This window comes from Meleagris gallopavo, chromosome 2, assembly GCF_905368555.1.
Source record: "Meleagris gallopavo chromosome 2, MGAL_WU_HG_1.1, whole genome shotgun sequence".
Classification (NCBI taxonomy): Eukaryota; Metazoa; Chordata; class Aves; order Galliformes; family Phasianidae; genus Meleagris; species Meleagris gallopavo.
The window spans coordinates 32,962,416-32,981,468 of NC_139405.1; the positions used below are offsets into that span (position 1 = coordinate 32,962,416).

A 19,053-nucleotide genomic window follows, 5' to 3' on the forward strand; every position below is an offset into this window, starting at 1 on the left:
GAAAGTGATAGTTTCACAGTATGCCCTTTATGAAAAGCCTCAGGAACAGCTGACTAGTGGATACCAGGGATTAAATCGATCTAATTCAGTAGAGTAACTCCAAGTCTTTAAAGCAGTATGTCTTCCTTTAGCAGAGTTATTTCTGGTTGAGTATCTTTTTCCTATGTTTGAGACTATACTCTAAAAGTAATTGCCAAGTAACTCTCAGAATTTGCAGTCTTTTCTTTTCACGTGACATAACCATTTAGTATCTCAAAGAATAAAGCTCCCCACTGAACTGGGAAGCCACAGATACTGCTAATATAAATAAGAAGTTACCTAAAAATGATTTCAATACGAAAAACTCACCCAACTGTAGAGTTGAAGCTGTCTATAACGAGAAGCCAAAACCAACATAGATTCATGAACAGAAAGTCATATCTCACTAACTTAATATCCTTTTATGACAATTTTATCTACCCTTATGAATGGAAGGAAAGCCACAAACAGGATATTTTTTTTTATTATAAGTAATAGTCTCACAGTATCCTTCTGGACAAAATGTCTAGCTGTATACCGTACAAGTACACAATACAAGGAACAAACAGTTGGCCAACAGGATGTGCTCAAAGTATTGTAGTGGAGAAGGTACCATCAGGCTGGCCGCCAGTCACTAGTGGGATTCCTTGAGCTAAATTTTATGGCTTGTACTTCTTAATGGTTTGGGGGTTTTTTGCCTGCTTACTTTTTAAGTCAGTAACCTGGACAACTCGATTTCTGGACAATGGAGTTCAGTTCAGACAATACTAAAATAGGAGGAGCCACTGATTCCTTTCAGAGTAGAGAGACCTTAGAGCCATTTTAATTTAAGAGATATATGAAACTTAACAAGAGCAAAGCTGGATTCAGCACCTGGGACAGCACAATCCTGAATACATTGAGGGCCAAGTGACTGAAGTACAGACCTGCAGAAATTCTCTGGTGGAGGGAGGTTGTTTGTTAGTAAACTCAGTAAAGTCAACACTATATCCTGACAGCCAAAAGGACCAACTGTATTCTGAGAGTGTTTGCACAGCTAACCAGACAAAAGAAATGTTAAGTAAAATTGAAATAGTCACTACTTTAAAGTATGAGGTGCAGTTTTGGTGTCACAACCTAAAAAGGATATGAAGATATTAGGATGCGTCTGAAGGAAACAAAGACAGTGAAGGGTCTAAAGGGGAAGATGAAGAGCAGCTAAAGTCCTGTTTTTTCAGCCTAGAGGAGATCAAGTGGAGGTCTCATGGCAGCCTACAGTTCCTCACAAGGGGAGCAGCGGGGCAGGAGCTGTGACAGCAACAGGATCCAAGAAACAGCATGGATCTGCATCAAGGGGAGGGTCAGGTTGAGGATTAGTTCAGGGCAGTGGTCATGGCTCCATAAACCTGTCAGTGGTCAAGAAGCACCTGGACAACATTCATATTTCTGGTGCAACTCTTAGGTGTGTGTGGAGTGAGGAGCTGATTTGACCCCTGTGGGTCATTCCCAACTCAGGGTAGTCTACAATAAGCTTCACAGTCCAGCCTTCTGGAGAGAACTGTTCTGGTTAGTTAAAAAAATAAATAAATAAAGATCAGATAAGGAAACATGAAGTAGTTTTAATTCTAATTTCTTCTGAAACAAAAAAATACATGGCAGTTGAAACGGAGAGGGCACTTTTTATAAAAAACTAAACTCTTATAGAAAAAAAAAGTGCTTCATTTGCATTTGTAATTTGGTGCATAAACTGGTAGTTAGAGTCCAAATTGCTTCGTTCTTCCTTCACCTCGCCGCTACTGTAGCTTAAATATGGCCTGAGCTAGCATCCTAATTTATGTAACATTAAGAGGTTGAAAAAACACAACATTCCAGAGCATACCTGCCTCCTGCATACTACCACAAAAGACGACAGAAGGGCATCCACTTGAATATTTCAGATCTCACAATTGTTTTTCACTCCCTCCTGCCTAAGTCACTTTACCCACGGTTTACTTTCCTTCACACCCTTTACACTATCTGAAGATGGAAAACAGCACTATTGTGTCAGTATTAATTATTTAAAAAAAAAAAAAAAGCAACAACTTTGTTTCATAGTAAGGGCACTTAGCTCTCATTTTTTCAAACAAACGTGAAATTGAGAAGAACAAAATTACTCAGTACTTGTTACGTTGGTAATATTTTCAATAATCCCAACAACAGAATGAAAGAAAACTTGCTTGTGATTTGAAATGCATAACAAATGCAAAACAGGCATTGATTTTTTACATTATGGAAGAGAGTTGGACTGATGGGGGGGATGAGTGGAGAGAAGCATCTCCATCACTTCTCAGAAACAAAAGTATTGATGAGCATGTTTCAACAACAAAACCCGGTTCTGTAGTGTAGGGGTGAAAAAAGAAAAAAAAAATATATATATATGTACGGATACAGATTCATAAAAGAAAAACAATTTGCTATACTCTGACTGAAGAATATCTTTCCAGAATGCATACTTCACATTCTCAGTTAGTTCTATCACTTTCTGAAGATCAGCGTCAGATAAATTTAGAGGGCAATAAAACAGCATGAATTAATTTAGTAGATGAGTATAGTTACAAAATACTTACCTTGCTAGCTGTGCCAACTCTTTTTGGGTCAATGGACTTCCTTGTTTGCTTAGAAGATTCTTTAGCAAAATCAATCTCGTCTGAAAAGATGATACATTTATTATATGTAAAACTAGTTTTCATGGTACACTTAAATTTTATTACAATAACAAAACTATGTGTTCATTGGGCTAGCTTTTGTGCTTCACTGACTTAAATTTGCCTGTAGTGCTTTTGTGATTAGAGCATACAAAATAATCTCTTCAGAGAGAGAGGGATTTGCTAATAATGAGAACAAGGATCACGCTGGCTCTAAACATTTGCACAATAACATGTTAGAATCCTCATCAAAAGTCCTAATCTGCTGTTCAACTGAGAAAGAAAACCACATTAAGAAAGTTACCTTTATCTTCTGCAATAAATACTCTCTCCTGCCAACCAAACCTGCTCCTGCAAGCCCTAAATCAGACTTGTCCATGCCTGCCAGTATGTAAGCAACATCTCACTAATACTGAGTAACTACTACTAAATTTACTGGTAGCAAGCACAAGAAATGCAACAGCTTAAGATAGTTGCCAGAATTAAAGCACAGTTTATGTGGCCGGGCTGGGCCAGAAATTAAATCACCAAACTGCAGTCATCCAGGGCAAGTTAATTTTTTGAGACTTCTGTTTTTGATTCCAATAAAATGCATCAAAGAAAATGCATCTCAAATCGAAGAAAATGCATGGAAACCAGTACTTACTTCCTCATTTGGTAAAGATACATATACCCGTTTGGTGAACCGTCTAGAAAAAACACACATGTATAAATACACATACACTTTTCTGGTTTTCCAGTGCATACAGATCTAACACTTGGCTTGATAAATATCAAGATTTCACTTCCATCATCTAATTCTAGGAAGCAGAACTCTAGGTTTAAAAAAAAAAAAAAAACAAAATCAACATGCATGAGCTGCTGGTGTCACCTTACTCCTGCTGAGATCATGAAACTCCTCCCAAAGAGGAAACACTCAAGAAGTAAAAAACATCACTGACTCTCACTAACAACAATGCATCACTTCACTGTACACAAGAGGTCTTTGGAATTTTTAAAAATGCAATTCATTTGTTCAGACAGTGCTGACACCCTTATTTTCCTCAGTCAAGAATGAATAGAGAAGCAAACGTGAAAGCTTTCAGCTAAAAAAGGCCTATGGCAAATCTACAGCAAGATCTTCAACTGCAGGGAACATCAGAAGTCAAATATTCACAGAGTAAGTACTAGATTTCATTCATCGAATTTCTTCAAGCTCCAAATAAAAAAAAGTAGGGTGAGAGATGCAAAAGAGTTATAAAATACTGAGTTGGTTTTAAGAGGCACTGCTGCTTTAGACAAATCTAACTGTCATGCTTGTACAGACGTATCCCAAAAGAGAATAGGCACCTCTGAAAAGCTAAATTTATTCTTGCCAAACAGCTTTGCTTAATTAGTAAAAATTTGCAATCAAGAAACTAAGCAGCAAAACCAGCTGTTCATAACAAGCATCACATGATCACGCTCATAAGAGACATTCTGATACCTGAGAACAGCATCATCAAGCTCCTGTGGCCTGTTTGTTGCTCCCATCACAAGTATTCTGTCCTCTCCAGAAGACTGCACCTATATAACAAAGACAAGCAAGACAGTTTTCAGTACACAGCATTTAAGTTATAAAAACTTGCCACTGATTCAGTGCACCGACAGGATTTTGCTGTTTGTTTTTTTTTTTTTTAAATGCAGTTAGCTTCATATTTATCTAAAGAATGCTTTAAATTCAAGGAAAAAAAAGTTAGCACATGACACAGTGTTCAAGTTCATTGCTGTCAAAGTGAGCCCAAAACAATCCAAAGTATGGTGTAATAAAGCTCCACCTTGATCTCAAGTCCCTAACTTGAAAGTTACATTTGATTTTCTTCTCCTTATTTTAAAAGAAAACCCTGTTTGAATACACGTGGGCAGTAATTTCTGTATATTATTGCCACATTGTACTATTTGTCCCAATTCATCCCACTCTGGACAAGTTTTTCCTAATCTTGTTATGTCTCTCTATACAATTATCTTCTCCTCCTGTACTTCATTATCATTGCTACACAGCTGCAACAGTATTCCACTGCATTATGAGAAAATGAAGTAAGATTCTTCCATACAAATATCAGTGCTGTGTGACAAAAGCATTCTGATGTTCATTTGTGGGGTTCCCCCCCCCAACAACGAAACATCCACTTTCTATTCCTGGATATTACACACATGCAGGCTAAACATATTTAACTGCATCTCATCATCTCTAGATTATGATACAAACAAAAACCAAATAATTTAATAAAAAGCACACTAACACAAAAATGAATATTTCTGATTTGTCAGAGCTGTGTATACACCAATGATCCAAAATAGACTCTCTGAAATTACCACCCCTCAAATCTCACCTTACTCTTTGACAAAGTGCACACTTTGGTGAGTTAGAATTCTTAAAGAAAACCAACAACGAAAAAAAACAACCAATGCAACAACTCTACTTAAAACCCACTGACTCCTCTTACTTTGCCAGAAATGCATTTCATCAAAACATGCAGTTGCAAACAAAGATTCAATGCTACTTGACCCTGAAATATCACTCTTTCCTAGTAACAATATTTTTTGTTTTCACAGCTCCTTTATTACTGCCAGACTCAATTTTCTGAAGTACAAGAGTATGTAGGTAAAAAATAAAATAGAATTAACAGCAATAAAAAAAAGAAACAAAACACACACTGTCTGTCAAGGTAAGTCCTAGCAGCCAAATCCTATTCATGTTTCATCTGCAGCTTGTACTGGCACCCATGACGTTAGCCGACTCACCTAAAATCATGCAATACTTAGACTAGATACTTACACCATCAAATTCTATTAAAAATTCTGTTTTTAGACGCCTACTAGCATCATGTTCACCTTCTCTTCTTTCACACAAAAGGCTATCAACTTCATCTAAAAAAAAAAAAAAAAAAAAGGAAATATGCCTTAGTTAAACATACATTAAAGCCTTCATGTTTGCTTAAGATATTTTACTAATATAGGACTCCAGCAAGAAAGATCAAATCTTTTTTCTCCCTTAGGATACAGACAGATCTTTTATCTTTTATGTGTAAGCAGACATTAAAAGCTTGTTTATTTTTCCGACTAGGCTTACCATGCTATGTGTTGCTATTTAAACATTTCATACTACACACAAGTGAGAAAAAAAATCCTGCTGGATAATAAACTGTACTTCAGGACGAGCAAAACTTGTTTTCATGCTTGACATTTAATACCAAAGAGGACTTGCTCTGTAGAGGCTGTACAGCCTGCTATGGTTTTGATGACACTAATTCCCACTATTAGCACCACAGTAACAATAATCTAACATGTTGTGTTTGGAATTACTGGTTAGCCAGCAGGTCATAATCAAGACATTTGCTGTACTCTACAGAATTACTCAAAGTAATTTTGACTGGTAATTCAAATTTAAAAAGTCAATACGTTTAAAAAGAGTAAAAAAAAAGATCAATAACGTTTAAGGTCTTACCAATAAAAATTATCGAAGGCTGCAGTTCTCTGGCTACTGCAAATAGAGCACGCACCAATTTCTCACCTTCACCCACCTGAAACAACAATGAACTGTTTTTGGAGGGAATTTAGAAAGCATTTATTACAAGACCCCCAAGATAAGGGCTTACAGGAAAAAATGCTGATAAAGTCTCACAGTCCACTGGTATGTATTCTATTATTATTACTAGTTCAGTATTACATACAGTCATGTTCTTTTTAAAAGAAATGTTCAAACTTATGATCACAATTAAGACATCAGAGATTTTGGTGCCTAAGTTATAAAAGCTTCCTTTACTTTTTTTAAAGGAGGAGAAAACAACAACCACTCATCTCTGTCACAATCAGTGCCATCCTAAACAGGAAAAATCCAGTGACATTGAATTATCACAGGCACAAATTTTTTTTTTCCTTAAGTTGGCAAATCATTTCTCTGAAGACTTTATATTCACTATAGGGAACCAGTTCACCAAAGAGTTATCAGAAGTCCTGGCCTTTATAAGCCCCAATCACAGCCCATGTGTTTTCTCATTAATGCAGTTTACAGTTACTACTTACGTATTTTGAAGTTAGGCTTGCAGCACTGATATTGAAGAAAGTAGCATTTGATTCTGCAGCAACTGCTTTGGCCTAGGACAGAAAAAAATACGCTTTTTAAAACATCACACTGAAGATGCCTCTTTACTTCTGCAGCTATTACCGATGTTTTCCATAGTGATTTGAAAATGTAAATGCTAAAGACAACTTACACACTTACAAATCAGAACAGAGAAGCAGCAGAACCTCTACAGAAGTTTCCAGACTTCCTTATACTTCTCTAATCACAATATCTCCACAGCCATCTACAATTTGCTCACCAAAGAGCACTAGTCTCCTGCTCCTTTTAATGTATCATAAGTAAGCACTGACAACAATTTTACCTCATTTAGAGAAGCAATTTAGAGTAGCATGAGTCGAGTCACATTAAAATTATATTTTTTACCATACACAGAGTACCTTCTTCATTAACAGTATAACCATATTCAAGAAGTTACTATTACTTGGTTATACAAGCTTTTTGTGTGTGTGAGTGGGGTGAGAGTGGTATTGCTTTATTCTGTTTGTTTCTTTTAAATTGATTAGCAATTATGTTCAAATAGGTAAAACACAACAGAAGAGCCCAAGTGCCCAGTATTTCCACTAGGGGTTTCAGAGCAGACCCAGCTTCACAATCAAAGGCAGCATGCATCTGCAGCACGCCACGTGATTAGGGAGGACGCGCCAAGCTCAGCTGCACTGTCACGATGTTCCCTGGCTGATGGCTGATGTACAGCCATCCCCCCAGTTCCCTGAACCCAGCACACCATAAAACAAGAAGGTGCCAGGCAGTTCTCAAGCAATTGTTGTTTCTCACATAGCATGGAAGGCAAAAAGCTTGCTACTGTGCTTCCCCTCCAGTTCAAAAAACTATCTGCATTTCTTGTATATTTTGATAGAGAGCACACAGTGTTTTAATTGCTGCTGCACACAAGCGATTAACCATGTTACTCTTCCTCTCTCAGAAAACAAAACTTGGACTCGCTAGTTTAAGATACTACTTATGATACTGAAGAGAATTCAGTTAGAACAGTTTGGCCTTCCCCACAAAATGCATTATTTCGCATTTTCATATTAAGGTAATACTGCAAGGACGTATCCAGAGACACCGTATTGTTTGTTACTGCAAAACTCACATTTATCAAAGCCCCTGCTGTGCTACTGCAAATCTGGAAGTACCTGGGATTAGTTAGAGAGCGTAACCACTTCAACCTCACCAACACTCCTCTCCAGTCAGGAACACCCTGGTGTAAGCCACAGCGATTTTAATCTAAGTCCTTCAATGTCAACAAAACTCCGCAGCGTGGCAGTGAGTTTTAAAACTTTCAGAAAGTAAAATGTACCAAATAAGTCCAGGAGATTTAAATGCATGTACACACACTGCATTTCTACTGCACACACACAGTTGGAGAAGTTCTGGTTCAAGTTCCAACTGCACTGATAGCATAACATCCAGACATTACACCCATGAGCTTCCCAGTAAAGCAGAATTTAATTAGCTGACACAAAAGATACTTTAAGAATAGTACAAAATAATGCAACGTACAAGGCCACACAGAAACAAGGAAGTTCAGAAAACCTGAACACAAGCCATCCCAACAGTTATATTTGAAGACCACCAACCCACGTATGCAGAATTTTTCCTCACCAACATTGTCTTCCCATTTCCTGGTGGGCCAAAGAGCAACAATCCACGTGCAGGAGCTCTAAGTCCTGTAAATAACTTGAAAAATACACCATCGTAAGTTAACTTCAAGAAGAATTGAAGTGTTACAAACAGTAAATATACACTTGGTTAGATCATTACATGGACTAAAGACAGTAATTTCTTTAAACTCTGAATGAGGATTGTCTTTCCCCCCTATAATTTTATTAAACACCAAAAGATGTTTCATTGTCTTGCCAGCATTAACAGCCACCAATTAAGCTTAGCTCCTAGAGTTACGCACTGCTTTTAACTAACTGCAACAACACAGGAAAAGCAAGCCATTCAATCTTGGGCAGGGTGAAGGGGAAAGACAGGAAAAAAGATGTGATGCTTTACCTCTAAAAGAAAATGGTTAAAAATTCAGGAATGGCTTACTGGATAGGACTGGTAGCAATAGTAACAGTGCTACAACTGTACAGATTCTTGGAGAAGTTACATTTCATTACTACCTTGCCCTAATGCACCTCACTACTTGCACACACAGTCAAACTACACCACAATCATTTCATGTATAGACATACCATGAAATGAATATAAAAGAATATAATCTTTGAGACAGAGCAGCTTATCAAGTTTAAAGCACTAATTTCCATTTAAAAACACGTGGGTGTTGTGCACAAGCACAACTCCCCTGCGTTGTAGGAGAGTTAAAGCAGTGTTCCTATTAACTACACATGGGAGAACAATTTTTTTTTTTTTAAAGGAAAACCTAGAGATTTTAGTTTTAACCTGAAAACTACTTAAAATATTACTTATCTGCCACCTACTGTCTTAACATTCCATTGATAATCTCCTCTGTCTCACTCATTGTGACTTTCTTTCCTACACTACAAAACTACTTCAATTATAATAACAGCAAGCAAATCTACACTTTCCCATAGGCATATATCTGTTGTAGTTATTTCTGTCACATTTTAGCAGATTCAAAAGTTTCAGAATGCTAATTTTCTGATTCTCTCCTTCATTCTACCTTCTAATAATTCCAATAAACAAACAAAATGAATAGTTACGGAGTCACTTGTATGTGCACCATGTCTGAAGACCACTGTCAGTAGACATTCTTTGCCATAATACCCATCATTAGAAATGGCTGTCGGTTTCTGTAGGATGGCCAACCAACATGCATTTTCTCTATTTCATTACAAGAAGCATTTTGTTTGTGTTTAACTCTTTCAGTTCTGGGCTTTGTTCTCTACATTTCCACACATAGCTATAACTATCTGGAACAGTCAGCTTCACTAATTTTCAGGCTCCCACCTCAGTCCCTTTATCCTACCTATGCTGACTAACCAGAAGGTGAAAAAATTCACCACAATATTCTAACACACATGAACATGCACACAGGAAGGCTGTCATCAAATAGCTATTGATAACTATCATACTCAACACAGACAGGGTATCAGAATCCTCACTTCACGTGTAAAGCACAGTTCATTTCTTTGACTCTGCCACAATGATAACACCACCAAACTGCTTACCTCAGGTCTAAGAGAAGGAAGGATAACAATTTCTTGCAAAGCTTGTTTAGCCAGTTCCTGCCCTGCAATATCATCAAATTTGACAGCTGGCCCACTAACAAAGAAATAGAATACTAATTAGTCTAACAATGAGAGATTCTTTTTCAGCTGCAGCTGAATAATTAAATGTATTCAACCATAAATAACTACTTTGAGGAAATCTACAACTCATACTGCTACACATTTCAAGAAATAGGCATTTCTTAATTGAGTATTCCTTGTTTTGCTAAGGTAACAAGGAAACAACAAACATGTATTACTAGTTTTCATTCTGAGAGCACAAAGATTTTTTGAATGAAAAATTGGCTTTCTGCAGCAAAAAGCCTACTTTTCTTCAAACTTACCTATCAACAATTTCATTCAGGATAAGATTAGCAAGGTTACTGTCCACATTTCTAAATATTTTCATGTCTTTCTTCTTTCGAGCAGCAGGGGTAGGAGTAGAAGGCTTATTTGTTCTACTATTTTTAGGAGCAGCCTAGAGAGGAAGAAGAATATAAAATGCCTTGATACATTTTACACTATTACAGGTACTAAATATCTACAAACAATAGTGCTGTCATACTTAAGCATATATGTAATAATGTGTTCTACTCTATTATGTGGAGGTAGCATGACAAAGTAGGAAAATAAGGAGGGAAAGGAAAGAGATAGCACAAAGAAACACAGCATTTTTCTGCCTTAATAGTACAGAACTTACTTTTGTATTCCAATCACAATTTTAAAATAATTTGCTTTTCAGTCTGTTGCAATATGGAACCAGAATCTTTAAGGTTCCTTCCAATCCAAGCCGTTCTATGATTTAATACAACCACGTATGTGTGTTTAGGAGAAGGAAAATGTAGGGATAAAATCTACAGTTCTGGAGTAGGAGTTCCCCCCAGTCCTTCACATACTGTCAGTAAAGTTTGTTTTTATGCCACCTCAGTTTTCCTCACTATCCCATGTGATTTCAAAACAAAGTATTATCATTTGTTACTACAATTTGTTACAACTAAAATCTGCTTGCGGTCCAAGACTTTGGAGACTCTCCAAGACTCCTGATTTCCAAAATTCACTCTGCAGTCTAGCTTAAGAGGCTTAACCAAAAATTTAATGTTTATGATTTATTTTAGGTGTTGGGTTGTTGGTTTTTTTTGGTTCAGTTTTGTTTTTTTATTCTTGGTGTGGTTTTTTTTTTGTTTTTTTGTTTTTTTAAGTTTGTTCTCCTCAAAACCCTGTTGCAGTCATACCACAACACTGCAATAAAAGCAGCAAATGCAGAGTTCATCCTGGACTTTACATCGATCTCCCTAGCAAACACCACTGTACCTGCTGTCACCATACCTTGTGAGTTGAAGTTGCAGGGTTTGTTGCTGATCTAGACACAGAAGCACTTGATATCCCACTGTAGCTAGGTGTTCTATGGTGGCCCGAAAGGCCTGTGGATCCAGTTTTTGCAACTGTTTTTGAACGTGGAAGGGAATTACTTTGTGTTAAGGGATCCTTCTTTTTCGGAACTGCTCCACTTTCTATAAAGAAAACCAAACGTCATGGGAACATATTTAGCAACTGTAACTTCAGTAAGAACCCTAATTTAAAGATAGTATTGTTGACGTATAATATAGTATTGTATTAGATTAACAGGAGTTTTTAAAGAGGTTTAATACTTTTAAGGAGATATTAGCTGTAGCTTTCTTCTAAAGTTAAGTTTCAAATTTTTAGGAGCTCTCAGTATCAACACTAGCTTGCCATATTATAAAAGCTGAAGATACCTAAGTCCAATAGCAAGGGAAAAACACCATCAATTTCCTAAGACAGAAGTCAACAGAATACCAGTCAGAATACTTTTCTTCCCTGAAACTTCTATAAACAATCATTATAAGAAAACATGGAATTTCAAGCCATTAGATTCAGAGCATTCATTCTCTAAGTGATGTTATCAGGCACTATCTAGCACTTCCCACACACAGCAGCTTTACCAAAGCACTTTAAATTGGGAAAACTAAAATAGTTATACCTGGAATAAACTCTTAAAACCTTTTGCTTACAACTTTGTTCCACTTCAGGAATCTCAAGGGGTAAATAAATTCTGAACGGACAGCACTGAAACAGTTTCCCATAGTCCAAATTAAATCTTAAAATATTACACCACTGAACTGAAATACCATTGCACATTTCATCTACACTTGCCCCAATTCACCTCCATGATGGAGCAGAAAGGTCTTGCATCTGGTGACAGATTTAACTTAGCTTAACATCTTGGCCACAAGTGATTAAACTCTAAAAACACGTTTCCAGTCCAGAGTAAACAAACAGCTATTGATTTCTACATTCTCTCTGTGGGATACGGGATGAAAGAGGATTCATTGGCTCAGAACTGACAGGTGTAGAACATCAGACACAGATGTAGACACAGACTAAGAGGTGAGAAGCAGGCACAAAGACTGGTCAGGCTAAGTGCTAAAAATCCGGGCACAGCATCTGTCTTCTTGTGTGGGGGGAATACAGTATTGGAAGATGCACATGCAAAATACAAGGGAACTTGAAGAATACAATTAACTGTATCTGTAAGATGCTTCCTGACTAAATCACACAAGGATCCAGAGCTTATCTAAGTGAGTTTTCACTTAGTCATTCCTACACAATAACTCCCAAGTCAAAAGCTTTTGAAGTGAGGCATACTTCAAAGCTCAAGTTCAAAAAAGCAGCTTATCAATCTGTTAAAAATCCTACTCATTTTAACTTGTCCAATTTAATCAGAAGATGACACTCAAATTTTAATTTTTCAGCTTCATTTGCACAGCTGGTTTTAAAGTCAATGTGGGGCAGTTTCAAGAAGCTACAGTAATTTTTCTCCAGCTCCTTCACTCTAACATGCTGCTCAATCCTCACGCTTTTCCAAAACTTTCCCTATCTATGAAGAGCAATACATACACACTGCAATTTTCAGCACCATACAAATTGCACAGGTAAGGATTATTTCAGGAATCTGGAAACACAGGGAGAACAAAACATGGAAAACAAATCACAATTTGTTACTTCAAAAAAGAAAAGAAGGTTTAAGAACACAAATTATTATTTACACTACCTGTACCTTCAGAAATCAAACCCACTAAACTTACAGACATTCTGTGGTCAGTCCTACTGGGTAACGCAAAGTGCTGCAGAAACAGTTCTGAATACAGTTCTTCAGTTTCACCTCCACAGGGAGGCTTTGCTTTATATATTATCAAGAATTTCTTTATAAAGTAACTAAGAAAACGTACTGTATGTGGCCTCTGGACCTCAAATTCAAAATAATAAATATTGTAAAAACTCCACTGGTCTAGAAATGTTACACAGTGTTACACAAAAAAAAATCTTTAAGATGCATAGCTATACATTTTCTGCAAACACTGCACAGCAAAATATACACAGCAATTCTAAGAAAAAAGTATTCAGATTTGACAATCACAGTAGTCCCCCTAATAATATTTTTTTCCAAAGATAATACTCTATTTTTTCTACTATGTACAATCAAGTAATAAAAGACACTTAACAGAAAACTTCAGTGGCTAACAAGAACCTCCATACCCGTGCTCCATACCCTGACTGGCAGCACAACTATGCCAATCAGGGATGCATTTGTTCTACTTTCCAAGTAGAGCCACGTCAGTCAGACAGCTGCTATGGCCAAACTGTGGTGTCAAAAACAATCTTATTGCTATTTGTTCTTCTATTTTGGGATCCTCCCTAACAATAAAGTTTTTTTTTTTTAAGAATGTTATTTTTGCAACTCAGAGAATGTTGCCAATCCATGCCTACGATTAAAGGCACGTAAGTAAAACTTAACAAGTGAAAATAGATAAAATACAAGCTATTTATGCAGTACTAATATTATGGTAAGAACAATAAATATATTGCCTTTGTGAAGGCATATCTCACTGACTAATAACAGATCGAATATAAAAATGGTATATTAGAGTTACTCTAATAATAACAGTATTGTGCTGTCTTTTACAAGATTAGTAATCTTCCCCATCTAGCTTGATGTCACGGTTTTATAATTTCTGTTATAACACCATGCAGTGCACTGGGAATTGAAGAGTTAATGCTGCAGTTCCATGGATGATTGACAGTTCTTCTGGGACAGGTAAACAGAAACATACTATAGCTCCCAGAAGACATCACTGCTCCATTTCCATTTTCTGGTCAGCGGGAAAGATAAAACTGACTTCAAGTCACAAGACTCTTTCTTTCCGCTCCCTGGCAGATCAGAGGAAGAACTTCAGTTTTCAGAAAACTCTCAACTATTTGATTTATTAGTTTCAATCCCAATTAACTTGTATTTTTGCTATTATAATTACTAAACTAAGTTTGTTTTCCTCTTCAAATCATTGCTGCTGTTTTTTTTTTTTTTTTTTCCCGCCCTTCCATTCCCCTTCCTCCCTCTTTTCAGGCCAGCGGGCCAGGTGTCCCCCTGTCAAAGACACAGATTGCAAAATAAGACCACGACATCTGAGAAATTAAAAAACAACCCAACTACTCCTGGAAAATACATGTCTGGGAAAAAAAAAAAAAAAAAAAAATAGATCCAGCTAAATCTTCTTATATCTAATTAAAGACCACTATGAGAACAAGAGGGATGGACAAAAAGTTTTGTGTGAAGGCTGACACCCTTAAGACAGGCTTCTGCACAGTCTCCTGCAAGTGAAGGGCTATACACTGCTACAGTGAGGTGTCACAAAACTCTGATCACACACGTTTTCAAGAAGAATCTCTAGCTGTTCAGGTAAGTTAGAAAGCAAGTGTAACAAATTCACAGACACCTGTGGTAGAATCAAGTATGTCAATCTAGAATCTATACAAATAGCACTTTGAAAGAAGCAAGAATCTCAAATCACTACCAGTTTGGAAATATAAGAATTGTGCACTATAAACGTAAGAAGATAATATCAGAAGATATAGAATTAAGATACAAATGAAGTCTTTAAACAACTTAGGAGTTAAAGGAAAATAGAAGAGAACGTGTCTTACGTCTCCACTCCTTTGCTAAACAGCCCTTTCTTGACATTAAATATGTGAGTGACTGTGCATCACACCTAATGAAATCCTACACTCAGAAGAAGCACAGCCTAATTAGGGAAGAGCACAGGTAATGCTTTATGCACGTACAAAAAACAAAGCTTACATCCAAACCCTGTAGGCTCTGCACCTCTGCTTGTTCAATATTAGCAGCCCTCCAAGTAGCTGGCTGCTTTGCTTTATTCATGTAGTTTAATTCTTTCCAGTACTGCTGTCACTGAAAATACTAACTTCATTCCAATGTGCTAAGAAAGCACAGAGGCAAGATGATCAAAAGACTGAAGCAGAATCGATAAGGTAGTTCAAGAATGAGCTGCAGAAGCAACACATTCTCTTGAACAAGACTAAGGGAGACAGAGCACATACAGCCTGCTAGGGAATGGCCACAACAGCTGCTAACAGGCTGACTTCTGGGGCACTTCCAGGGATCTCAGAGCAGAAGAGGTTCAGTACTTTGGGTAAATCCCTGATTTGTACATATTCTGAATATGAAATTGAAATGTATCTGTTACAAGGTAAATGGAGATGGAACAAGCCTTTAGAAACCTTGTTCAACATAATCAGTCAGCAGATATTTGGTACCTAACTATTTCAATGGCCTGTACTTTCCTCCGCCTGTCTCATCTCAGTTGTCACAGAGTTGAGTAAATGCAAGTTTCACTGTCAGTGAAATTCTGTCAGGAGGCCTCCACTGCACCCAATCTGACACAGCCTGCAGCTTCTCCAACCCCAGCAGCAGCCTGGGAGGAATGGGAAGGGAATCTTTTCAAACACTGGAAGAGACACACAAAACAAAAACAACAGAAAAAGCCCTTCACAAGGCCATTCACAGCTGTTTTTCTGCTCTTTGCAGAGCAGTTTTGAACAAGTGTTTCACTCATCCAGCTTCCATAAATCACGAAAGTATGACTCCACATGGGTAAATACATTAATACCACTTTCCATACCTTTACCAACAATGACTGCTACAGAGCAACAATTCTGTTACAGAAGTTTCTGTAAATAAAGACACCTGTCACAGAACAGGCAAAATGTTTCTTTCTCTCCAGGATGCACCAATACTGTTGTACTAACACATTTAAGTAACAGAAGTAACAGTCCTAACAGAACAGAAAGCTCAGGCTAACCTTCTTTTCCTGCACCATCCAATTCTGTGATGTTGACAAAAAGGTACAAAAAAAATCAGAAGGAATGGGTTTTAAGAAAATGTTCATACTGAATCAGATGGAACGTGGTATCTACTCTCATGTAGATGCACACATGTATGCATTCGTTCATTCAATCTTCTGCCAGTCAGCTAAAAATACAGGAGACGTAATGAATCATTTAAGATAATGTGTTCTCAAATTCTATTTAAGTAAGAAATTATACCTGAGAGCCGTTTTTACTAAACCTTTTTTGACAACCGCCATTTTAACAGGAAGACCACATACCATAGTCTAGAGTTGCTGAATAAAACAGTTTCACTAATTTAACTCCTTGTACATCAAAACATACAAAAACAAGCTGGAAAAAGACTTCAGAACCAGAAATGGAATGGAAAAAAAAAACTTATAAACCACACAATTAAGCTCAACTATTCTAAAGCCTGAATACTGCTCTTTACTCTGGTAGGCAAGCCTCGTGAATTCTATCGCTTCTTAGCTCACTATTTTACTCAACCTCATCATGGTCTACTGTATACCTTTCCATTTGAGATCATGATTATGACAATCATGATTATGACTGCTGGCTTAAAACATTCCTTGGAGACAATTCACAAACCTCATAGCAACTCTACTTCTACACAAACAGATGTTTGCTTCTGAGAGTTTAGTATTCCTAGCGCAGTCTTCTGGCAAAGGATAAAACCATCCTTCTACGACAAAAAACACAGTTGTCCCCTCATCTCTCCCCCTCCCCACCTTAACCTTAAAAAGCATATTGCTTTTGCAGATTATAAATCCCTATATTTTAAAGGAACTTAACATTAATGTACATTAATTTGTACTACATCCTAACCGAAGAGCTGCTAATGTAGGCACAATATATAAAATATATATATATATAAAAATTTATTTAACACTTTCTAAAACAGGTTTAATTCTATTAGGTATATAACATCAAAATTTATTTTCTGAAATGCAGTATTCATAAGTAGTTTCAGATTCCAATACTTGATTTAATGAAGAGGATGCAAGAACGGTCATTTTAAAGACAGAACTGCATACTACAAAAATAAAACAATTTTGTCACAGACACCAATAGAATGAAATGTATTTTCATAGTCTTTAAAGACAGAAATATGGAACGGATTTTTAAAAGGTTTGTGGAGCCAGAACATAGCATTGCATATTTTTTCCTTGTAACACACCAGAAACTGGAAAATATCCCCTGAATAGTTAGGTGCTGGGAAAGCCAAACCCACCTGACTGGAGATGTCCATTGCGGCATGCCAGGTTAGTACTGTCATTATAGACCTCCATTTGCGGCTTGGAAATTTGCAAATCTGCCTGCAGCTTCTCTACACAGTAGAAAGAGGGAGAGGGAGAAAAAAGGACAAAACAAACAAACAAAAACAACAAAAATGAACCAAGAAAACTCATGTATGTTGAACAAACAAATGTCAACTTTGGCTTTGTTATATTCAATATCGGGTTAAAAATAAAAGGAGTATTTCTATCTATTCTACACAGTTAGCAAGCTAGTAAGAAAATGCTGTCAGTGCACACATGACTGAAAACTGCTTAAAGACTAGCCACTTCTGGCTGAGTTCATTGAAGCAATCTTCCCAGTTTAGTGACTGCAGTTACTTGCCAAAAGCAGTGGACAGGATTAATTTAATTTTATCTACTAAGATTCGTTCTGATGGCCCATTTCTGCAAGTCCTCCCCAAGGCCTTACTTTTGATCAACTGCAAGGAGTCTACAATTTTCTACATATTAAATGTTTTGCTGAATCAGTTGCATCCGCCATTTAACAAAAACTTCACTGATTCAAGGAAAATGCCACACATATCCTCAAGACGTCTTTCAAGGTTTCCATTTAGAATTATTGTTGCCCTGGAAGTCAATAAAATTGTCACACAAGCTGAGTTCTCTAAGAGTATTAACTTCAGAAACATCCAAATACAAGATTTATAAGATTAAAGATTAAGGAGAAAGAAAACAACTCCCAGTCACAATAAACTATCCAAAGCACAAAGCAAAGAGGTGCAAGGCTACAGCCTACGCTAATCGAGAATTATGTCTCAGGATCATTAATTCAGTGCAGCTCATCAATACTGCTTTTACCAATGCTCTCACTTTGCAGCCCCTTTACAAGCTCTCCCACCTCTATCTTGCACCCAACTCTGCCCCTTTTGTAAAAGCAAACAACCATCAGTGAGGCTGCAAGGCACATATCACAAAGAAGATGTAGGAAAACAGGCAGCTAAGCAGAGGATAGAGGTCTTCTGGCAACATACAGGAACTTAATACAGAAGAAGCTGAATTCTACTGAAAACACTCATGCTGGATAGAGGGAGAATTCAGAGCTTGCAGATCACAATCAATAAGCAAAATCATTTCCTAAATTTCACTTCATCTATTACAGTTTTTTCCACTTCTTTTCTTCTTTTACCTGCTCACAGTCATTATACATTAGCTTCCCCAAGAAATATCTTTAAAACTATTGAGTGTAAAGATGTAAAGTATTAACATCCATCGAATAACATCCAAACTGAATGAGATGCAGTATTGAGTGAAAAGTCAGTAATTGTAGGAAAGTGTGAAAATACAAAGTTCAGATTAGTACATGCACCCAGAGTTTATTATGTTGCAAGTTGGGTAGAGTAAAACAAAGAATACTGGCTGCACAAGAACAGCTGCCACCCAGCACATGCTTTGAAACTTCATTTCTCAGAAAAGCTCTCTGAGCATGACTGACTGTAAACACAGGGGGCACAGCACAACTGAAGGAGAAGGCAGAATCGTCTATTCCCTTCCCAATGACGCAGTCTAACTGGGAAGCACACCAAATTTTGGGAAACAAAATTAGTATTCAAAGACACGGCAAGATA

The 19,053-nt window shown here is 37.0% G+C and overlaps 1 protein-coding gene across 5 annotated transcripts in view; it reads right to left on the bottom strand.

Moving 5' to 3' along the window:
* The window catches only part of SPAST (spastin), a 32,245-nt gene that overhangs the window by 4,006 nt on the left and 9,186 nt on the right, over positions 1-19,053 (bottom strand). For 3 of the 5 annotated variants that reach the window (XM_085219572.1, XM_085219570.1, XM_085219569.1), the window contains 11 exons: positions 17,422-17,517; positions 11,295-11,479; positions 10,313-10,446; positions 9,930-10,023; positions 8,392-8,466; positions 6,726-6,797; positions 6,148-6,223; positions 5,479-5,570; positions 4,147-4,226; positions 3,328-3,370; positions 2,604-2,683 (listed from right to left, as the gene is read on the bottom strand). In XM_085219572.1, the coding sequence (XP_085075698.1) occupies positions 2,604-2,683; positions 3,328-3,370; positions 4,147-4,226; positions 5,479-5,570; positions 6,148-6,223; positions 6,726-6,797; positions 8,392-8,466; positions 9,930-10,023; positions 10,313-10,446; positions 11,295-11,479; positions 17,422-17,517 (1,027 nt within the window). The remainder of the gene's footprint in view (positions 1-2,603; positions 2,684-3,327; positions 3,371-4,146; positions 4,227-5,478; positions 5,571-6,147; positions 6,224-6,725; positions 6,798-8,391; positions 8,467-9,929; positions 10,024-10,312; positions 10,447-11,294; positions 11,480-17,421; positions 17,518-19,053) is intronic. The other 2 variants (XM_085219573.1, XM_085219571.1) reach the window with 1 other exon arrangement.